Here is a 23,937-nt window from a genome sequence, read left to right on the forward strand (position 1 = left end):
ACTTCAGTGACCTCGGGTATGAGCTACTGCACTTCAACCTTAGTGAGAGAAAAAGAAAATCTTACGATAGAATACTAGGTTAACTGAATAAAAGTAAATGGGTAATATATTAAATAAGGGCAACAACAAAATTACCGAACACTTATCCGATTCATAATCAAGTCAAGTCCAAAATAAATATGGCTAGGTAGATACTTAGTATTACACCACCGGAGCAGCTGGTACCGCAATGGTCCTGACTTGGTACAGGCACTTCAAACAAAATGGTGGGTTTAATCTAGGTTTTACAGCGCGCTAAACCTCCCTCTCCCATTGCGGCGTGACTATACCGGTGATTAAAAAGCATTTGCATGCTATTGTCATAATCGGTAAATCGGCGGTCACATCCGCACAAAGAATTTACAAAAAAAAATTATCAAACATTATTGTTTTAGAAGAAACTGAGTATTTTTCAATTAAGGAATGATATCTAAAAAATAATTTTGTAAGAGACCTTTTAAGACGCATTTCCTCATACTCCTGATTCAAGAGTCTGTTACGTAGATATTTATGACGTTTTAGGAAATCAGAGTAGTTAGTACTTGCTCTAGAGTAGCGAATCACCTGTGAAATATTAACACCATATGAGGGAGACGAAGGGACATTGCTGCACAGGTAAGGAAAATTATTGATATTAAAATTAAAGTCGTATCTTTTATCATAAATCTTAGTGCTGAGATTACCACCATTTACCATAAGAAGGGTTGTTGATGGAAAACAGCTCCTCCTATTGTGACAAATATGTTATCAATGAAAAAAATCGAGCGTATCGCACACCTGCTTTTCTGTATAGCACATTTTGCCCTTCTGCAATGTTTTAATATAGCAGAATAATATGCGGATTTGTAACCAAGAACAACGTAACTTTTTAAAACAGCAAAAGATTTACGAATAAGCCCTTTCAAACGAGATTTCAATTTATCATGTGGCAATGTAGGGTAAAGAGTTGAGAGGTCAAAAGTTTATGGCTTACTTAAATAGGATAGCTGTATTTTCGTAAATACTCTTTTTCAAACAAGAAATAACATAACTCCAGTACAATTTGAATTTTATTTATAGTATAATAGAACCGTTACGATGAGAAGCTAATTGTTCAGATTCACTACTGACATAGTTGTAAATATGATATAATGTATATATTCTATTTTCTTTGTATTACTTAATATATTTAAAGATGTTTAAATTAATATACTGAAGCATGATTGACTTTGATAGAAGAAATAAAACGACTAAAGAAATGCGTGATATAAATACAATTATTCACACTTGTAAAAGTCTATTGCTGCAATTAAAACCAGATTTTGACTTTAGGGTTTCACGAAATGATAACAATAGATATTATATTAGATATTATATTATGATACACCTCATTCTCATTATGTAGAAATGAATATGCCCAATAATATAATCATTTTTCACGTTTTGTTGAACTTGCTACCTTATACGATAACAACGTCCATGTTCTAAAAGAGGAGATTGTAATATATGTTCATGAAATCAAGGGGTTAGTAACAAGTCCCATTTCTTTTATTAATCTGGGTATTTTCAAGTTTCTGATTCATATTGAGTGTCCGTTTTTGTTATGTTTGTTTAGTTTTAAAAAGAGTTCTAATTTCTATAATTGACGTTAGTTGTTAAACCGTCTTCACATTAATACGATTGAGAATTTATCCCAGGAAATTATCGTAAATTGGGAATTGTTTGCGGTAGTTTTATTTTGGTTTATCTAGTGACTCTCTTAAAAGTGCCGAAAGTAAACACCTCAAAATATAACGTTTTCGAAGTTACGGCAGCCAATATATTTCGGTGTATTGGTAGGAGTGGACGAAAACAAGATTAATATCGTAAATTGTGTCTGCATAGCAATTTAACTGACCATTCGTTTTACCGAGCTAAAACGTAGTTATGGTTATGACACTGGTAGCGTTAGATTCTTTCTAGGATAATGCAGGATAGTTTGATTCCACCATGAAGATACCACAAAAAAGAACATTATCATTCTTAATGCCTCAAAATTACATATGCACACTTTGACAGAGAACCGCCAAAATAAACCGACGCCAAAATATCCCAACTTACGGCATTACATTGAGCCCTTTTTATAAGATGTATGTATACTAAAGTAAAAATATATATGTAACAATCTTTACATCTCATATAATACATGGCGAAATACTATAATAATATCTGTACACACCAGGAAAGTTAAATAATCAACTGAAAAAAAAAGAATAGAATGTCAATTACTAGTATTTTGCTACCTGTCTATGACTTGACTTTATATATCTGAAGTTAACTTCCAACGCCTAATATTGTATTGCCTTTTTATTCTGCGAATTTCTGATAATAAATTGGCGTTTTTTTGGTAGATGAATGGGGTATACCAGATCTAGCCTTCCGAAAATTACATATCTATTTTGCGTGTACTTCTTAATGAAAGAGTCTAAATTTCTATCTATTAATTACTGGTACTAATTCTTTTGAATTATTTTGACATTACATACTCTTTGTCATTTTCATTCACATTGTTTTCCATCACTTTGTTGCTATGAGGCGAAGATACGTAGCTTCCTCTGTAGAAATGGACACCATCAAGGGAATATAGACTGTGATTCCTGTAGAGAAAATATTATACTAGCAAAACCTGTGTAAGAGTACCGATGTAATGTGTGTGACGTGGTATTCTAAATGGAAGCATTTCAGATACGTTTTCACTCATAATTTGCCTTTAATAAACTGTTATGCAGTTCTTATATTGGTAATGAAATCAATAAAAAGAACTACTATTGCCATGCAAATCAACTTGAGCTTTGTCGCTAACGTCTTGATAATTGGTAGAAGTCCTGTGTTTATTATTTAATTTGTGATATCATATGATTCTTGTGAATGTGGTAGTATGGAAAAAGATTTTCAATGGTAAATTTGTTAATATCATGAAGCAGTTATATTGAAGGTCTTAAATTTCGATTTAGACCTACTTAATCTAGAAAGATAATGTTTACCCTTGATCAAGTTTCACTCCACTGTTTTCATGTCTGTAGTGTCTGCATTTTTCTTTTTTGAAATATTTTTGGTCTCTGTTTTCGCAGTTATCGTCGGAATTTGTGAGATATCTGAATTTCAACTCATCCGAACGTTTTGTGATCTTTGCCTTTTCCTTTTGTCCGGTCTCGGTCTTTTTTCTCGACTTTCTATCCGTATGGGCTTTACCATCGAAATACCTTAGTTCACCGCCTCTAAAGTTTGATCCACGATCATTATCTTGAAAGTAACTACTTTTATCGTCTGAATCTTTTAACGGCCTACAGATTTGCTCCATATCATCAAATCTTGTCTTGATTTTTTGCGTCAAAGGAACTTCAGATTTGTCAACGTCAACCAGCGTTCGATTCATGTTTGCCCTTTGACCTTCGGATATCTTTATCCCGTTTCCAAAGACAATTGTTTTAATTCGTGTTGGTTTTGCGTCCAACTGATCGTCAAAATTAACTTCACGCTTACTTGAATGTTCATTCAGTGACAAAAGTTTCACGTATTGTGAAGGGTCAGATTGAAATGAATATGCCGATACATGACGGAAGTCGGAATCTTTTTTGTTTTCCAGTTGAATATTTTCAGCCATATGCTTATCTGACGATACAAACTCTTTGACTGTTTCACTAGGAATTTCAATAGTTCGTAGATTTGATTCTTTGTTCATCACATCATTTGCCAAAGCCTCTGACTGAGTACCAAAGCCATGTTCATAGGTTAGTCCCTCAATATTCGTATCACTAACATTACTTTGTGAGTTGTTTCTTATCTCCGATATAATTACGTCTTTCTCTAAATGGCTTTCATCTTCGGAATATTCTACAACCTCTTCGACATCAGGGACCAAAGCGGAGACTGAGTACCAAATTTCAGATTCTCCTTCCCATTTTTCGCGCCCAAGAGTGTTACTCATTTGATGAAACTTTTGGGTGCTGTTCTCTTCGATCTTATCATGCAAAATAATATTATTGCAATGTATACAGGAACGTGCCGGTTGAATGTCCATCCCGTGCCTTTTGAGTTCATTTTCTTGAGATTCAATTACTTCGAGACTCTTTCCACTAAAAGAACCAGATTTGACTGGAACCCTCTCTTTTTTCGGTGATTCAGTATGTCGTTGAAATGTTGAGATATGTCCATAGGCTTCGGATTTAAGACAGTCCTTATCAAACGACTTTTTATCATGGTAGATTACATCCTGTTTGTTCCTGTGAATAAAACAAATAAATGAATGCTCCACAGCCTTGACTTCGTATGCGTTAAATGACACTAAGTTGATTGATGGTGACAATGTTTCTAATGTTATATTTTTTTTTATTATTCAAAACATTTATACAACCAACTGACACCACCAAAGTGAACAGATTCACCAGGCATAGTTTATTTTTTTAAATTTTTTGCATGCATGAGACTGTGACGAAGTGATGTTCCAGTGACGTAAAATTTTGATGTCAATAGACATGAAAGAGTTAGGATCAAGAATTGATGCTAATGCAACTACAAATCAAATTGACCCTGTACAAGTGGTTCATGTTTAAGTGACCTGATCAGAAATCTTAAAGAAAATTTTAAATTTCAAAATAATGTTTTGTAAATGGATTCTTCTTCGTTTGAAAGAGTAATCAAAGGAACCAAGGTTATAGCGGTAATCAAAAGAATGTAATCCAGGGACAAAGACCAGACATGGAAAACATACATATATAACAAAGAACATAAAGTAACTAAAATCATACATACAAAGTAACAAAAGTAAATGAGCAACTCGGACTCCACTAAAAACTGGGAGCATGGACCAGGTGCACCGGTAGGGTAAGCGTCCTCTGCTTTTGTAGAAACACCCGCCGAGTTGCTCATAAAAAGTCAAGTCCGAGGTAGACAAACGAGGAAAGGAAAACTATGACCCGTTGAATAAATCAGTTTTCATGGTGCTGATGGATACATCATAACGATCCACGAGTTCATGATGACGACCATAAAACTTCTGTAGTGATGACTTCAATCTTGTAGCAACACAATCCTGTTCCAGAAGCCTATTTGTTAGAGTTCTAGCGCGATACAAAAAGTCTGCGTAGTTTCGGCAAGCTCTGGCATAACATATGAGTTGTGATATGAACACTCCATACGCAGGAGCCGAAGGGATGTTGCCACAGATGAAAGGAAAGTTGACAATTCTGAATGAAAAGTCATCACGTTTGTCGTAAAGTTTGGTCAATAGTTTTCCTTTACCATCGATTTCTAAGTGTAGGTCAAGATATGAGTCTGACTTCACAGTGTCTGTAGTATCCTTTATCTCAAGTTCTTTGGGGGTAGATGCGACGTATCAAATCCCCGAAATTAGGATTGTTTAAAGATAATACGTCATCTATATAGCGGAAACTGCGATTGAAGGATCTAGCTTCGGTATTGCTTTTTTTTCATTTCTTCACCATTTAGCCTATAAAGTATAGTATTCTAATAGGGAGTCGTCTCGTGAAATTGATTAAAATGAAAAAATATGCTAAATTTTAGAGATATGATCGGTAAAAGAGGTTTCCTATGTATGGTCTTTGTATAGCAACGTCGTTGTACATTTGATTGTGATACAAGAAGGACGGACACAACTAAGTTTCTACATATTTTAAATATTACTTTGGTGAGAAGTAAGCTTTATTGTTTGGTCTTGAATGTGAAAACCAAATGAAACTTTTATGGTACATGTGCCATAGCTAAAAAAATCTTTTTTAAGTAACTGACCTTTCAGAAACATGTTCTGCTGAAAAACAGTGACAGTTCCTTGATTGATTGATTGTTGATTGTTGGGGTTTAGGGACAGAGCAGCAATTTTTCTGCTATATTCAGGCGATGAACATAAAATAGATGACAAAACGAAAAATGACAATGAAATGAAAAATCGAATGGGACACAAGGACAATGGGGTCGACAAAATTTGATAGCCACTGTAAATAGGGAGAGGTAGGCAGGATCGAGTGTGATGGAGAGCTCAATAGATCCTTCTCCGATAGAATACCACAGAAAGGTTCTTTAACGTGCGAGCGACGTGGCATCTTTCCAAACACATTGCACCACTATGGTTTGCGGTCAGGTTTTCAGTATCAAGGCCTGACGACCCCAGCATGTAACATGCAAGGGGTACCCCGTTCCATCACCTGGGGCACACAACCCAGTTGCTCTGTGGGCAGAGCGCCCTAGCCCCCAGACAGGGTTCTGGGCACTATTAGTCTCCTTTTATGACAAGTTTTGCGCTAAAGCGGACCTACTTTTTTGACACCCGGACCCGCACGTGACTGGACAGTTCATTGAACAACGAATCATCAGTTTTCTTGCCTTTCCAAACTGCCTTTCGTTTAGAATGAATTTCAAAACTCTCAATATTTGGTCGTCATAGCGCTGTTTTCACAATTCGTACTTGCAATTTTGTTATTTTCATCTTGAACTTGACGCGTCCTCTCCATAATAATCAATATAATTTATAATCACCTTGTCTCTACAGTCTTGGTCGACAGTGTTTCTGTGTAAGTCTTTAATTTATTACTTGTTGAAACTGAAGTTTGGGCCGCACTTTCTGTATTTTTATGTGTTTCATTAGCATTTTGTTTGTATTCAGTTTCCTTTTACCTTTCAAATGTAGGTATTGTTTACTTATTTATTATTCTTTTAAAAATAATCTTACTTAAAACTAGTTGAAGACAGTTAAATAGTAAGGATTGAATGGACTAACATAGTGAATTTGTTAGAAGGTTGTATACAACAACTTTATATGTCGCTAATCTTTTTTTTAGTCAAAGAACATACCTGGCAATTACTTTTCAAAGACCATATTTACAACATGGAAAATATACGGATATAGTTTTACGCTACACGATACAAATGTATCAGAGTACAACTCAAACCCCAAAAACAATAAATACCAGTAAAACCTACATAATTTTTTATTTTACTATTTTGACCTTACTAAACATATAATGTAAACGTATAACATCCTTAGTATGCTGATCATTAAGTTGATTTAGAAAGTAAACGCATCACTTTTGTCAATTTTGTATGTGCGTAAATGCAATAATTTTTGAAGCTTTGCTGTGTGGCCTAAAAATGATAAATTCGAACACTGACCTTTGCTGTTTTAGCTGACTTTGAATGGTTGTGTCTTTTCTCATTCCAGAATGAATAAGATTTTTAGAGTCTTGGAATTTGAAAGATGACCCCGATTCTTCCCCTTCATTTTTCCACGGACGAATGTCTTCAGACTTTGTTTCAATATGTCTGTACAGCCATATTCCACTTGTTCCGTTACGATTCTCTTTGACATTTTCACGGCTTTGTTTCGATGAATGAAAGTTAATATAACCATACTGACCTCTGCCAACTTTATTACAAACCCAATACCAACTTCCACAACGTTTACCGGGACTACCACATTTTTCACAAAATTCTGTGCCATTTCCACTTGCAGCCATTAGTTCTTTGTCATTCAAACCGGTGCTCCATAGTATTTCTTCGCTCTTACTCCTATTGTCTCGAAAAACGGTTTGATAAGGTGTACTACCTTCTTTCTTCAGCGTTAAGGATTCTTTGCCATAGATGCCATTACTCCATTCAATTTCTTTCCCCATAACCGCAAGGTTGCTACTATTTCTAATTAGCATTGTTTTACTGTCTTTGCGCATATAGCTAAAATCTGCGATACTGTCTTTGTAGTAACTTGACATGTAAGCTCGCTCTTTACGTTTTTGTCTTCTGTAAAAGGTAAAAAAGTATTAACGAAAAGTATCGACACTGAAAGTGTTTTATCTTGATTTACATACAATTGACTTGGATAAAGGCGATGGAATCGAACTGGTTTATGATTTGAAAGAGTAATCAAGGGAACCAATGTTATAGCAGCAATCAAAAGAATGTAATACAGGGACAAAGACCAGACATGGAAAACAGACATAAAGTAACTAAAATCATACACACAAAAAAAAACGAAAGCAAATGAGCAACTAGGACTCCATTGAAAAACTGGGAGCATGGACCAGGTTCACCGATAGGGTAAGCGTCCTCTGCTTTTCTAGAAACACCCGCCGAGTTGCTCACAAAAGGTCAAGTCCGAGGAAGACAAACGAGGAAAGGAAAACTATGAAACATTTAACAAATCAGTTTTCATGATGCAGATGTATACGCCGTAACGATCCACCAGTTCATGATGATGACCATAAAACTTCTGTAGTGATGACTTGCAGCAACATAACCCTGTCCCAGAAGCCTATTTGTTACAAGAAGTCTGCTTAATTTCGACAAGCTCTGGCAAAACGTATAAGTTGTGATATGAACACTCCATACGCAGATGCTGAAAATGTTCCCACGTATGAAAGGTAAGTTGATATTTCTGAATGAAAATAGGCATTTTAAGAAAAAAAGATGTTCATTAATATAGTACAACCAAATTTTGCTGACCACAATAGCGGCATAGGTTAAGATAAAAGCAAACTGATGGATCAACATTTGCAATTATCATAAATCTTAACTTCATAGAAATAATATATGTAATACCTTCTAAAGAGTACAAGCCACAAACAACAGAAACAGACACTTAGTATGACAACTGAGCCTGATGCAATAGCAACACCTATCCAAAGGCTGTCATCCCGAAGACACTGTGATGTGCTTGATACATCAGGTGTAGGTCCCGTATATGACGTCCATTTGTACTTTGATACCAACGAGTTACAGACTTGCTGCGGATCGCCACTGTTGACATCACCATTGGATAGACACTGGCCTTCTATGAAGCAGGTGTTATCCTAAGTAAAATTCATTATCATTTTACTCAGAGAGCATTAAACATTTTTACTCTGTTCTAAAACAGTGACCCGAAAGTGTGTTTAGTTTTCAAGGTGGTCTGAGTGGAGTGGTGAAGTTCCAACATATAAATTATCAAAAAATGGCTAGGAAGGAAATAAAGAACTACACTGATAAAATTACTTAAAATCCATGGAGGTCACAAAACATCAAACATAATAAAATATAAGATAAACGTCATCTTATATACCAGAATAAAAAATAAAGAAGTTGTACATGTGTACAAAGATAAGAGCGAGTCTGTAAAGAACAGAATATGAACGGAGCCTATACATTTATACTCAAATGTCAATGTCTACAAGACAATACTGTTCATAATTTAGCACGGGGAACAAAAGCTTTATCTGCCAAAAGGACACTATTTTCATAAAACATGATAAGCTCCAGAATAAAAATAAAACCGTCTTATCCTTTTGTATTAATAACCCTACATGTAACACTTATATACTTACAGAAATAGAGAAAGCAGTTGAAGTCTCCCCCGGTGTCTGACATTTGGAATCGTAGTCAAAATATCTCAGCGTGGTAGTACTAAAACTGTTCCGTGTATACCCAACACTTATATTGTACCCTCTTACTACCAAGTTGGTATTATTTATGTCTGCAGTTGGAGGTAGAATACACTGGATTTCAAACAGCGAAATGGCTTTTCCAGTCAAAATGACGACTTCTTCATTTACATTCAAATCTGTTTTTACCTTTAAAAGATGGTATCGATTAATCCATTGTTTTTGTCAATCAGACAGCATATCATTCTAAAAAGTGTATATTGAAAACAATCCATATCTGACTTTACAAAAAGCAAAAAAATGTTAATGTATGTAATTAAAAAAGAAATGCATGGCGAATACGTGTATAGCAATGTCAGTAATCCAAGATAATAGTATGATTCATTTCATATTAGTTGTTTTCCGTATTGGAAAGTTAGTAAGCTTTAAAAAAATAAAGATTGAGGCATACTAAAAAAGGCTGGACTTTACAGTATACATCCCCGGCTACATCAATATCCGGACCGTAAACAGAGATTTTTGTACAGTTAGACACAGAACTGTCACACAAGCCCTTGTTTTTCATAACTGTTATTTCGGGCGGGGTATCAGTTCTGGCAGAACAGTCGGACAGTGTAAATCCAGCTTCACACACACATTGGCCTTGAAAATGCAAACAAACATTGAATTTAGAGTGCAATTTAAATGAAAGAGCTTTTATTTTCATGTTATATATCTTAGCGTCACAGTGGCTGAATAATAATAATAATAAAACAGTCAAGAAAATACAGCAGATCATCTGAGTAGATTAAACGTCATAAGAAGTATATTGTAATGAACCAAAAGTAGTACATTTGTGGATATACATAACTTTATGAAACCTTTCATTCAAACAAATGTATTATCTCAAGTCGAAATCATAGTTATAAGGTTGCTATAATGTAGTCGGTTTTTATAAAGAATTGCATCGTATGTTAAAATTATATACATTGTTACCAATTCACAAAAGTAAGTATTGGGATAACTTGATTATGTGTCCACACCACAAATTGTTTTAACCAATCAATATCCAGCAACAGATTTTCGAACTAATTAAAATATACTTTTCTATAACAGGAGCTACGAAAAAAGAGAAAATATCGAGATATCAGTTGAAATAAAAACCGTCAATGCCCAAATGCCCTTGGTTTTTTTTCTAAAATAAAAATGTTTTCGAACTGTTCAAGAATATGAAACAAAATATATTTATGTATGATATTATCAATTGTTACATATAAATACCAAAGAACAAGACATTGATTGGTTCGTCAAATAAAAAAATAACGTATACTTCATACTGTAGTCTTGACTCAAAATTGTTTTAAAATTTAGAATTTCTCATACTACCTGCAAAATACAAAAATGGTATTAAACTCAAACACATCAAGATCTAATACTTATATCCTCAACACTCACGATTGTTGTAACTAACCAACCTTCCTCACAGTTGCCATGTCCATTACACACACCAGTTAACCCAGGACATAAGTTTTGTAGTTGTGCTGGAGTGTTTGGTATCGGTCCGTTCATTTCAATCTCTTCTAAACAATCTTCTCTGAGTAGTTCAATAGCATTTTCAACCCACAATTTCGATCCTGTTAGCTAGATAACTAGAAATACTGTGAGCAAGCTCCCAAAGAGAATACCCCCCGCTTTGCTTCAAATGATCTTAAATGTAAAAAGCTTGTTTGGATTATCCAACAGTTATTATATTCCTTCCAGCAAAAACATATAATACCCAACCCTCCTATAAAATATCATCAAAATCCCTTGAGCGGTTAGGGAGGAGTTGTGCCTACAAGGTTTCAACATGAAACATCTTTAATTTACATTTTCTCCCTTTAAAGTCATCCGACAGTAATTATATTCCTTCATGTACATCTCTATATGATACCGAACCTACCATTAAAATTTCATCAAGATCCCTGTAGCGATTTAGGGGGAGTAACGCCTACGAGGTTTTAACATGTGAAACCTTTAATTTGCATAATCTCTCGTTGGAGTCCTCCGACAGCAATTGTATTCCTTTATGCACATCTACATATGTTACCAAACTTTCCTGTAAAATTTTATCAATATCCCTAGAACATTTCAGGAGGAGTTGCGCTAACAAGATATGAGGACGGACAAACGGACGGATAGACAGACAGACATGGGGTGATTCCTATATACACACAAACTTCGTTTGAGGAGGTATAATAAAAGTAAAATGCCGTGGTTCATTATTAACAACATCGAAATTTTTGTGCATTTATTATGCGTAAAATAATATCATATTTTTTAAAATTTGAATTATTATTATAAAAAACTTACATGTGGTTTTGCGTGGACTAAGGAAAATATGAAAGACAAACATGTTAGCACTTACTTGTGTATCAATAGCACATATCTCAATGAACTTGTCAACTACTATTCCATCAACATTAGTACATGTACCAAATGCCGGCGACTTTTGAATATTCTCAGTACAAAAGTCTACTGCTTCTGTTTCATTTAGAATAATAACATCATTTTCTCCTACCTCTGGCTAAAATATGAATAATTTCAAAATAAAAAGGGTCAATACCAGAATACACTAACAGTATTGTACAGTTATGTATCATAAATTACTTAAACTTTCACTGCAACCCATTTTAGCCAATTTATTGCATTGCGGCTTTATTTATAATTTTAAAAACTACAAGTAATTCTAACAAAATAATTAAAACCATTTTTTTGGCCATTTTTGCGCAGGTCTGACGACTCTTTGCTGAGGGGCAAAGAATTTTATATCTATAAATTTACCCTGCTCTTGCTTTATTGTACCTATGATCGTACCTCTGTTATAGTAAATAGACCTGGAACTTCAGGAAATGATACAATCCTCGTTTTGTTCGGTTCAACTGATTTCCGGCATTCTATTACTTCCGCTTCAACTGGATTCGATTTAGGGGGTGTGCAGTACACATACGGATTGACATTACATGACTGTTTGAAGCCACTTTCATTTGTTGTACATCTACATAACTGCTCAGAGTACTGCCATTGTGTAAGAATGCTTGCTCTGGCTGGGTTAAACAAATCGTCTGCTAACGGCACACTGCATGAAAAAAATACAGTGTATTGTCAATGAAATTTTATAAGTTACATTTGCACCTTGTGTAGTATTCGTATTTCATTATGTTTGCGAATTTGTCGTTGTTTGCAAAAACGTTACAAAAAACAAACAAAATATCAAATTTCCCTTCAATCAAAATTATTTGTCTTGGTGACACTGCTCCTTAAGGAAAATGTACATAATGATATTGTCAAACAAATCAACAACTAACAGATAAAACATAGGACACATACCGCCATGAATTAGAAAATTCAATATCCCACAATCTATAGTTTTTCCTCTTATGACACATAGTATTTGCATTGGTAATTGTTCCGTCAGGTGTCATGAAATCATCCGTACAGTTGTTGCTGAGAGTTCCACATAGTCCTTCAGTGTTATCAACATCGTCTAGAGATGGTCGTATCACGACATTGAAAAACTTTACACCTCGCATCGATACAATACGTACAGTGACAAGAGTTCCAGTTGGCATAGTTATCTTGGACAAAAACCAATGCGAAATATAGTACAATTATCGGGTGATATTAATAAGATACTTTTGCATATAAAATACCTATAAACAATGTGGCTAGTTTCAATTAATTTTCTCTGATAAGTTAGGTATTATATATTTTTTTAATAATCCCTTTTCACTTAATATTATGAAATTTATACATAAAATTTAGGAAATGTTATTGAATCTTGGCTCCTTGGTTAAGATTAAAGTCGAATATACTTTTTAGCTTTAAGCTATCATTAATTGCTTGTGTCGTTTGATTTTATCACTTGATTTATATTCTCAGATGCGGTTTTCCTTGATTTCACCAAAAAGGCAATTCATGTAGTCTGGTACTTGACATGATAAAATCAAAACAAAATAAGTTAAGATTAATAATTTTTTTTCATCAGTGGTGTTAAATTTGGTAAACGAAAGATTAATGTATTATATATAGCATCGTCATCTTAACGAAGAATTATACGTAAAAATGTTGAATAATCCATTTGGGTTTTATAAATCCATAAATATCATTATCTATTAACTTTTTAACTGCATCTGGATATCTGTAGTGCACGCAAACTTTGAGAAATCATTTTGGAATTCTAAGATATTCTTTAATTTTTTTCATACATATAGACATAACTTAATTTTGTCTGTTTAAGTGTTAAAACAGCTGTTTGAGTATTTGATATAAATCCATGTGACAAGGCTACATAATAAAGGAAGTTGACTTCAAATAATTTGAACATCTTAAGGATACTACTGACATTGTGAAGTCAGCCTCATATCTTGACTTACACTAAGAAATCGAGGCTACAGAAAATCTATTGACCAAACTATTCGACAAACCCGATGACTTATTATTCCGTATGGTCAACTTTCCTTCCATATGTGGCAACGTCCGTTCAGCACCTGCATATGGAGTTTTCATATCAGAACTCATACGTTATACCAGGGCTTGCAGACTTATTGTACCGCGCTAAACCTCTTAGGCTAGAACAGGGTAATATTGCTTCATGATTGAAGTCATCACTATAGAAGATTTATGGTCCATGTCTGGTGTTTGTCCCTAGATTATATTCTTTTGATTTCCGTTAGAATCTTGGTTCCCATGACTACTCGTGAGATGCCAATGCATTATTTGTAAGTATGTTGTGTGATGGTCAATTGGTATCTTTAAATATTCATATGACCATACGATATTACATTAAGCCTAAAAGGAGTGTTTTTTTTTTATTGAGATTAAATTCTAAAACTATTTCAAAGGGTTATCATGTACTATAGAAAAGGATCGTAGTAAATAAAGTTTAAAATATTATGAAATAAGAATTTTTCATAATTAATTTTCTAAGGAAAAATGTAACATGACCTGGGCAAGGTCTGTTTGACTTCATGAATGAAGTAATAAAGCATACCAGGTAATTTTTATTGTCTTTCGTTTTCGCTACTTCAAGAACAGGGTTGTATTCACAAGATACAAAATCAACAGTTGATTTTCTATTACAGAGGTTCATCATAAAGACATCAGCACCTGCTCTGATTGCTACACCACAGGCGCAGTATGCCCTATTTCTGTTACAGGATGATAGCTTCATTTGGACCTATGTAAAATCAAGTAACAATCAAGTTCATGATTTTGTAGTATTTATATATAAATGATGTACAGTACACAAAGAGAGCATTACATTCTATATTCCTTTTAAATCTTCTACGAAAATTCGTTAATATTTTTTTCATAACAGTTATGAACTTTTTACTGCAGTTCGTATAGAAAACAAAATACAGTTGTAGAACTTTTTAAGGAATGTTTTATCGAAGACTTATAAAACTCAAACTCATCTTGCTACAGGAATATGACTGGCTAGGTAAGCAAAACTCTTGCTACGGACAATAACTAACAACACAGAGAAAGCACGACAAGATGGTGAACTTAGTATGTAATGTTTGACCAAATATTTTCGAGGGAGATTATAAAAAGTATTTTCGCACGCTGCAAAATATATTCAGCACATCTCGATTTTCGTCTATCCACGTTGTTTTATCCACTTTCATTGAAATTCAGTCTGGCGTGCTAAATTTTCATTTTTTTCTTTTTGTGACTATCTCTGTTTGTTTTGTGATACTTTCTTAAAACTTTCAATTTTTGCTATTATAAATGTTTCTTTTTAAATTAGTATTTAATCTCACCTCTAAGCCCGAATTAAATGCTTTATTCCGGTACAGGTAGTATGTTCCTTCTTGTTGATGCTCGTAGTATCTTATTAAACGAATGAAAAGGTCTAATATATAGACATAATCAGTAAACTTTCAAATGACCGAAATAATTAACAATAAATCACTAATTTATTAAGTATTCGTTCACAAATACTTTAATTTTTTTTAACTGTATACCGAAATTACGTCGACTCATTTTTCCCAGAACATTAATTCACCAATGATATATGAACAACTGAAAATGAAGTAAAACAATTCTTTCTTCAAATAATCAGCTATTTTTAGTGTAGCGGAAATGGTCGCGTAGTTTCAATTGAGATAATGTAATACAAAATTGCAACCTAGATTATTTGGTAAAATTAAAAGATACCATAATAATGTAGAAAATATTTGTTTTAATGCGAAGAAAAGATAGTTTTACACTTGAAAGCTTCTGATTAGTTAAGATGCAAAACTACTTAACAAAGGAGGGAAAGTAATTTTATCACAGATAAAGTCATCGGGCAGATTTAAGGTTTTTCTTCATTTTTTGATTAGAACTACTTATTTGGCAGATTCTAGTCTACAGACAAGAGTAGAGTCAATCACTACAGAAGTTTTACGGTCGTCATCGTGAACTCGTGGATCGTTACGGTGTATCCACCTACACCATGAAAACTGATTTGTTCAACTTAGTTTTTTCATAGTTTTTCTTTCCTCTACCTCGAACTTGATTTTTTATGAGCAATTCGGCGGGTGTTTCTAGAAAAGCAGAGGACGTTTACCCTACCGGTGCACCTCGTCCATGCTCCCAGTTTTTAGTGGAGTCTGAGTTGCTCATTTGCTTTTGTTACTTTGTATGTATGATTTTAGTTACTTTGTGTTCCTTGTTGTGTATGTCTGTTTTCCATATCGGATCTTCGTTCATGGGTTACATTCTTTTGATTACCACTGTAACCGTGGTTCCCTTAATCACTCTATACAGTAGATAATTTCCATATTATACAGTTTTCGTGGGTATACATGGTAAGAAAAAAACAAGTAGACGATTAATAAATGACAAACTGTTTCATTACTATACAACAACAAAAAAAAGGAAAGAAGACCTACACTCCATCAAAAGTTTTCATATGAGGATCACAATATGCTGTACATGTCTTCTTCCTCCATTCTAAGTTGTTTTGTATTACATTAACCTAAACAATGATTGTTAAATAAATTATATGACGTCAGATAATGTGACCTCAATAACAAACCACATAAATATAACGTAAAGGGTTGTTTGATTCTTTGGATATCGATTTCTTTATCATTGCGTATGATCTGACAGAAAGTAAAATACTATTTTGATCAAATATGGCTAAACACTTCTATAAAATTAAGAAAAAAAAAACCATTACAACGATTTTTGGGTTAAAAATAAGCTGTCATTGTATATATAGTACTATTTGAAATTGCAAAGTAAATGGAAACCAAATTGTGTGATTAAATGGTTCAAAGTATTTATTTTCTCGGATATAATTTCCCATTAATTCTACGGAAAAATATATTTATATGCTTTGGTGGATTTAATAAGCTAAATGATACCAGTGTTTTATCTGTTATGGCTGAAATAAAAGTCAATCCCTTGTCTACGATCGTTGCTTCCACTTGGATAGTGAATGTGGATTGTTGTACACCATATCCGCCATTTGGACGATGTTTAATGGAGAAACGTTGTGTTGAGTTCCATGTTAAACCCATAATATCAACGTTTATATCACAACCTTTAACCTCAAAAAGACTAACATCTCCACTACATATGTCACTAGGTGGTGAAGCCTCGATATGTGTAACCTTCAATGTTATCTTACAATCTGGACATGACAACGGTGCTGTCAAACGAAAACCTACTGTAGTATGACCTCCCTTTTCAACAGTCACTTCAGAGTCCATCTGAAATATGTTCAGATTAAAGGATTCACTGATGATATAGAGGATTCAATTATCATTTTACATCACAGGAAATTTGTCTTGTGTGGATTGACGCGTCAACACACAATACACATAACGACATGTGCCAATTCTGCACATCTATCTACTGATCTATTTCTATGATTTCATGTCAGAGCTACACTTTACCCACAAAAGGCACGCAACCTATTTCAGGTTTTGCTATATAAATGAAATGGATAAATAATCGTTGGGGTGCCTATCTCATAAGTTCTCACAATTACATACCTTAATTCCTACAAAAAACTCGTGACCTTTTAATGTCACTAATGTTGTGTTGTCATTGCTTAGTCCTTCAATAGTACACTTAACCTGCACAATAAAAAAGTAGTTAAGCTTACACATGAAGACCAAAGAAATAAAAATAGATAAAAAAAAAACAAAACAAAACAAAACAAACAAAAAAAAAAAAACTAACAAAAAATAATTGATACCATAACTACCCAATTCGATAACATGTTCTTTTTGACTTCCCAATTACTTTTGATCAAAGTCTGCAATAGGAGGTACACAGTGTGAATATATAACAAAGATTCTGTGAAAGTTTCATTCAAATTCCATGTAGTGTTGTAGGAAGAGTAACGAATAAGAGAAGAGATGGGTACCCCTCTGTAAAACGGAAAGAAGGCAGGAAGAGAGGAAGGTAAAAGGCTGGAGACGAACAATCACATCACTATATCCTCCACTTTGAATAACGAACAAACTGCTTTAGGTTTAACGTCATAAAATGATTATAAAATGATAATAGTTCGATATTGTTGAATATTTTAATTTATTTTAACAACATTATCGTTTAACTGGCTGTCTATTAAAAAATCAGACAGATCTATGATATGAGTGGCACAGGATATATTTTATCCCACTGGATTTTTTTTCTTTCAATGTAATGTATATACCATGTGTATGTCAAAAAGTATAAAGTCGAATCGACAATGGATGGCTAGGAAATAATTTTAAAGTTATCTAACAAAGAAACCAACTTTTACTCAAATTAAAGAGTTATCTACCTTTTTTTATGTAATTTATTTCTCTTTTATCATTGCAGTTAATTCAAAATCAACATTAAACTTTGAGAAAAGATTCATTTGTGAAATGAAATGGATAATTGTTTTTAAACAAAATTTGTCATGGAAACCCACTGCCTGGTTTTTGCATGGACATCCTTTTAATTGTAAAAAGTTATTTTAACGAACACCTGTACTGAACATTACTAAAATAATAATATAGAAATTGTACTGTCTGCTTACCATTCCAAATCTCTTTGGAAGTGCTGACATTGATATTGTAGATTGTAATGAATTGTCGTATGAGTACAATATTTCTTTGACTTGTTCATCCCCTAAATACCATTTAACCATGCCGAACGTCAAGCTGAACTTTGTAACTGTATTTAATTTACATTCCAGTTCTCCATTCTCTGTTGGTTTCACTTGTGGTCTTGGTTCTGAAATCGAATATTATTCATTTTATTGTCGATTTCATCCTACATACGAATATGATATGAATTAATTAAAAACTGAATAAGCTGAAAAATACTCATGAATATAATTCAGGATGAAATTATAACCAGGTATGTGTATACCCTTTTTATTGCTAGACAAATCACAATTATCAAAAGTGTAAATGTTGTGTACATTACACATTTTATTCTTCAAATATTGTATATTGTACAACTTGTTTTTTATGTGTTGTACATTGTACGATTTGTGTAAATTTTGTACATTGTATAGTTAGTTCTTCGTGTGTTGTACATAGTAAAGTTTGTTCTTCAAATGTTGTACATTTTACAATTAATTCTTCATGTGTAGTAAATACTACCGCTTGTGTAAGTTTTGTACATTGTAGAGTTTATTCTTCGTGAGTGGTGGACGTGTTTTTCAACAAACGGTCGGCATTCCAATGCGAACAAATTGTGCTCCTTTACTTGCTGACCTATTCCTTCATTCTTATGAGGCTGACTTTATAGCTAATCTGATCCGAATGAAAGAATATCGTTTGGCTAGATCCTTTAATCTCAGTTTCCGCTATATAGATGACGTTTTATCTTTAAACAATCCTAATTTCGGGGATTTGATACATCGCATCTACCCCAAAGAACTTGAGATAAAGGATACTACAGACACTGTGAAGTCGGCCTTATATCTTGACCTATACTTAGAAATCGATGGTAAAGGAGAACTAATGACCAAATTTTACGACAAACGTGATGACTTTTCTGTGGCAACATCCCTTCAGCACCTGCGTATGGAGTGTTCATATCACAACTTGCCGAAACTACGCAGACTATTTGTATCGTGCTAGAACTCTAACAAACTAACAAATAGGCTTCTGGAACAGGGTTATGCTGCTACAAGATTGAAGTCATCACTACAGAAGTTTTATGGTTGTCATCATGAACTCGTGGATCATTATGGTGTATCCATCTGCACCATGAAAACTGATTTATTCAACGGGTCATAGTTTTCTTTTCCTCATTTGTCTAACCCGGACTTGACTTCTTATAAGCAACTCGGTGGGTGTTTCTAGAAAAGTAGAGGACGCCTATCATACCGGTGCACCTGGTCCATGCTCTCAGTTTTAAGTGGGGTCCGAGTTGCTCATTTGCTTTTGTTACTTTGTATGTATGATTTTAGTTACTTTGTGTTCTTTGTTGTGTATGTCTGTTTTCCATGTCTGGTCTTTGTCCCTGGATTACATTCTTTTGATTACCGCTATAACCTTGGTTCCCTTGATTACTCTTGTACAATGTAAGGTTTGTTCTTTAAGTGTTGTGCGTTGTACAGTTTGTTCTTCAAATGTTGTATGTTGTGCAGTTTGTTCTTCATTTGTTATATTTGTTCTTCAAGTGTTGCCTAAGGATTTTCTTTTGTTCAGACCTTCGGTACAACCACTTTTTATGATTAACATTATGTAAAAGTTTGTTAATTCTGAGTAATATACCTTCACAAATATATCTGTAATTCAAATTACATCCAGCATCATTCCATTTACTATTGTACTGCTGTTTAGACAAAATAGCAATGCAATGTTGGTTTCCTCCAGCATTGTTAGGCTGGTTATTATTCCAATCGGTAACACTAACAGGCTCGCCACTGTCTATCCATACAAACGATCCTTCTTTTTCTCTGTCAGATCCACCAATATAAGTATCTGTAGAAAGAAAGATTTCAAATTACTGGAGCGAAAGTATTAAGAATAAAATGAATATTGGAATCAAAATGTCCCTGTCATTTATTACAAAAATATGGATTGATCGATTTTACCAGTTAGCCCAGCTCTTTAACAGAACGAGGACTTAATTTTCAGACGTATATATTTACGTTTGCTTTTTATGTAGTGGAACGATGGATATCACAATTACGTGATATGACATTTAATGTCAATCGAATTGAAGAAATTCCTACCTCTTTGACGTCTTGTTTTACCTTATGTTCAAATATATAATCTATTTCATTTGGTTCTCTACATTGCGTATAAAGATCGCCTATGTTTCCTGATTTAACGTTCAGGTCAAGTTTTTGCATGGATTAAACTTGTTTATATTATCCGATTGCTGACGCTGCGGTATTTTTGGAGGATTGGCGAAAAAATGCCGAAGAAATTGAAAGTAAATATTTTTTCATCTAAATTATCTTACGTTCGGTGGGCGCCAATTCTTTTGCCAGTTCCCTTAAAAATGATATGTGTTCAACTGATAAGGGCTCTGCCAATTTTCCATAGATAGATTCACAACTTGACTTCAAAAATAAAAATAATACCATTAATAACGCGCTTAAAGTTAATGTTTTCTTCCAAATTTATTTTTTTGCATATATAAGTGTTAAATCTAGTTTTGTATCAATGTGTGTAAATACCTATGTATAGTGCTTACATGAAATACAAAAGTACCAATGATAAACTTCGATATGCTGTACATGTATTTTAAGGTGTAACAACTCAATTAAAAGAACCCAGCTTAGTAATAAATAAAAATACTAATACAATAATTTGCGTACAAGTCTTTTAAATGATAAATTATTAACATGTTTCTCGATTCTCAGTTCTAAGGGATTGTTGGAGCCAAAGAAATCTCCATAAAACTTAACAACGTTTGAAAGTATTTTACTTACTCTAGCTTCATCAAATTTCAACTTGTCAGTACTAAAGAAATAACAGCTTCCTTTAAACTCTCGCCATTCATCTCTGCACAAAGCTGATAACAAAACAGATGGGGTAGCTATTGATTGGTTTTTATTATTGCTTTTCTTAGTCACATGACATTTCATTTTTAGTAGTCATACAATTTATATATTTGGCTATAAGGTTTGGAGTTTTGATTAAATGACGATCAAACAGTATGTTTTTTCACAATGATAAAAAAAAAACACAAAAGATAATATAGATATACTGATCACCCCCTGTTTTGACCATATTTATGGGGCCAAAAATCTCAATACATGTACTTACATGACTAAAAATAATACACGAACCAATCAGATTTTTTTATCTATTGTTGTCCTTCATATTTGTAAGAATTCTGGATTATTACAAAGATATTGATTTACCGAATGTTCCCTGTGTAGTGAATTTCAATTATTCACATAAAATGCATTCGGTAATTTTACTCTGTGATTCTTTCATACGAAGCCGTCACGTCACAAATATCAATCTGCCAAACACAAAACTAAATATTTACGATGAAAGTAGTGATAAATTAATGAGAAAAGGTGAAAAGGGTAACTACTGTTTATTTGAAAAAAAAAAAACAAAAAACAAAAAACAAAAAACAAAAAAAAAACAAAAAACAAAACAAAAACAAAAAAAACCCCTAAAAAACAAAACAAAACAAAACAAACAAAATATAATCACTCGTGCCAAGAAGGCTTCAAGATTTAACTTGTGGCGTTCGTCGACACTAGTGATCATATTTTGGTTATTCACTTCAATGATATCATGTCAGGATATGAATCATGTGTCCACGACCATAGATTTTTATCCAGTGAGTCAATTGTCTTATATATATATATATATAAAAATCCATTATTTTTTAAAGTTTTTTTTTCAGATTAAACATTCAATATCCTATGTTTATATAACGTACTTGGAGGAGGCTCAGTGCAATCCTCATTTACTCTTCCATCACCATCATCATCTGAAACGGTATCAAGTGCATGCATTATACATTATTTTTCCACTTAAAATATTTTACATACTACAGAATTATGAAAGCATCAGAGTATAGTCGCTAAAAGTGACTGTCAGGTACAAAAGTACCACTAAAATTTGCGATTGTTGTTTATACACTGACTTTCTAGCATTGTTTACATCACTATTAAAATGTTATTTATTGCACAAACCTTGGTTTTGGTTTGCCACATGGCATAACTCTTCATCTATCAAACCATCACAATCATTATCCAAACCATCCACACTTTCTGAATTAGTCGGCACACATACCTTATTAGAACGAAGAAATTAATCTCATTTGATATCACTTTGCTTTGGTGTGACAATCATTTTACTTTTCTCAGTCAGTATCTCATTTCGAAAGCAATCTACTGGAAAGAGTAATCAAAAGGAACCAAGATTCTGGCAAAAATCAAATGAATGTAATCCAGGGAAAAATAACAGACAGGGAAACTAGACATACAACAAAAGAGAACATAACATAAAAAAAATGATACTTACAAAAAACAAAAATAAATAAGCAACTCGGACTCCATTAAAAACTGGAGCACGGACCTGGTGTACCGGTACGGTAGGCGTCCTCTGCATTTCTAATAACACCCATCGAGTAACTCATAAAAAGTCAAGATCGGGGTAAACGAAAGAGTCAAGATAAACAATGACACGTTGAAAAAAATCGGTTCTCATGGTGCAGATGGATATAACGTAACAATCAACGAGTTCATAATGACGACCATAAATCTTCTGTAGTGATGACTTAAATCTTGTAGCAATATAACCCTGTTCCAGAAGCCTAATTACAAGAAGTCTAGCCCAGTTCAAAACGTTCTTATATAACGTATGAGTTATGATAGGAAAATTCGCTACGCAGGTGCTGAAGGGATGTTGCCACAGATGAAAGTAGTTTGAAATACAAAATGATAAGTCATCGCGTTTGTCATAAAATTTGCCATAGTTTTCCTTTCTATTGATCTCTTAGTGTAAGTAAATATATGAGGCTGATTTCACAGTGTCTGTAGTATCCTTTATTTCATGTTCTTGTATAAAATTCACAAAGCTGCAATTGTATAACGATAATACGTCATTTATATAGCGGAAACTGAGATCAAAGGATCTGGCTAAACGATATTCTTTCCTTCGGATCAGCTTTAAAGTCAGCCTCATTATTAAGATTGAAGGAATAGATTAGTGAGTAGAGGAGCACAATTTGTATCCACTGAAATGCCGACCGTTTGTTGAAAAATGCGTCCACCACACTGGCGGTATGTTGTCGATAAAACATTCCAGCATTTTGGAAACATCATCGATATAATTGGAAGATGCTTTGGAATCGTTTTTCGTTTACAAAGTTTGGAGAATTTCTACTAAATATTACGTATCTGTATCTTTTCTTGAGTAACAATTGATATATGTTTTTAAGTCGAGATTTTAAATGAGTATGGGGAAGAGCAGTATAAAGGGTTGAAAAATCAAAGGTTTTAATGCTATTGTATTTTGCTATTAATCTTGAACTGAGAGTTTTCTGAAGATCTTTCGAAATGTTCATGATCCACATTAAATAAATACCA

At 33.6% G+C, this 23,937-nt stretch overlaps 1 protein-coding gene across 3 annotated transcripts in view; it reads right to left on the reverse strand.

The window, feature by feature from the left end:
• Positions 1–1,069: 1,069 nt before the first annotated feature.
• The window catches only part of LOC148615692 (uncharacterized), a 32,858-nt gene continuing 9,990 nt past the window's right edge, over positions 1,070–23,937 (reverse strand). Inside the window, exons 8-29 of one of the 3 annotated variants that reach the window (XM_088582189.1) lie at positions 22,540–22,639; positions 22,284–22,334; positions 21,313–21,395; positions 20,841–20,940; positions 20,144–20,353; positions 18,451–18,647; positions 17,432–17,515; positions 16,799–17,146; positions 16,322–16,407; positions 15,206–15,275; positions 14,434–14,619; positions 12,771–13,018; positions 12,258–12,519; positions 11,809–11,967; positions 10,877–11,042; positions 9,874–10,064; positions 9,366–9,611; positions 8,605–8,855; positions 7,183–7,806; positions 3,042–4,280; positions 2,544–2,654; positions 1,071–2,256 (exon numbers count right to left, since the gene is read on the reverse strand). In XM_088582189.1, coding sequence (XP_088438315.1) covers positions 2,253–2,256; positions 2,544–2,654; positions 3,042–4,280; positions 7,183–7,806; positions 8,605–8,855; positions 9,366–9,611; positions 9,874–10,064; positions 10,877–11,042; positions 11,809–11,967; positions 12,258–12,519; positions 12,771–13,018; positions 14,434–14,619; positions 15,206–15,275; positions 16,322–16,407; positions 16,799–17,146; positions 17,432–17,515; positions 18,451–18,647; positions 20,144–20,353; positions 20,841–20,940; positions 21,313–21,395; positions 22,284–22,334; positions 22,540–22,639 — 5,016 coding nt within the window. In that variant the 3' untranslated portion in view covers positions 1,071–2,252. Of the gene's footprint in view, positions 2,655–3,041; positions 4,281–5,805; positions 5,901–7,182; positions 7,807–8,604; positions 8,856–9,365; positions 9,612–9,873; positions 10,065–10,876; positions 11,043–11,808; positions 11,968–12,257; positions 12,520–12,770; positions 13,019–14,433; positions 14,620–15,205; positions 15,276–16,321; positions 16,408–16,798; positions 17,147–17,431; positions 17,516–18,450; positions 18,648–20,143; positions 20,354–20,840; positions 20,941–21,312; positions 21,396–22,283; positions 22,335–22,539; positions 22,640–23,937 lie in introns of those variants that run through there. The other 2 variants (XM_088582188.1, XM_088582190.1) reach the window with 2 other exon arrangements.

This window comes from Perna viridis, chromosome 5, assembly GCF_037379345.1.
Source record: "Perna viridis isolate PV_CMFRI_1.1 ecotype Kerala chromosome 5, ASM3737934v1, whole genome shotgun sequence".
NCBI classification, from domain to species: Eukaryota; Metazoa; Mollusca; class Bivalvia; order Mytilida; family Mytilidae; genus Perna; species Perna viridis.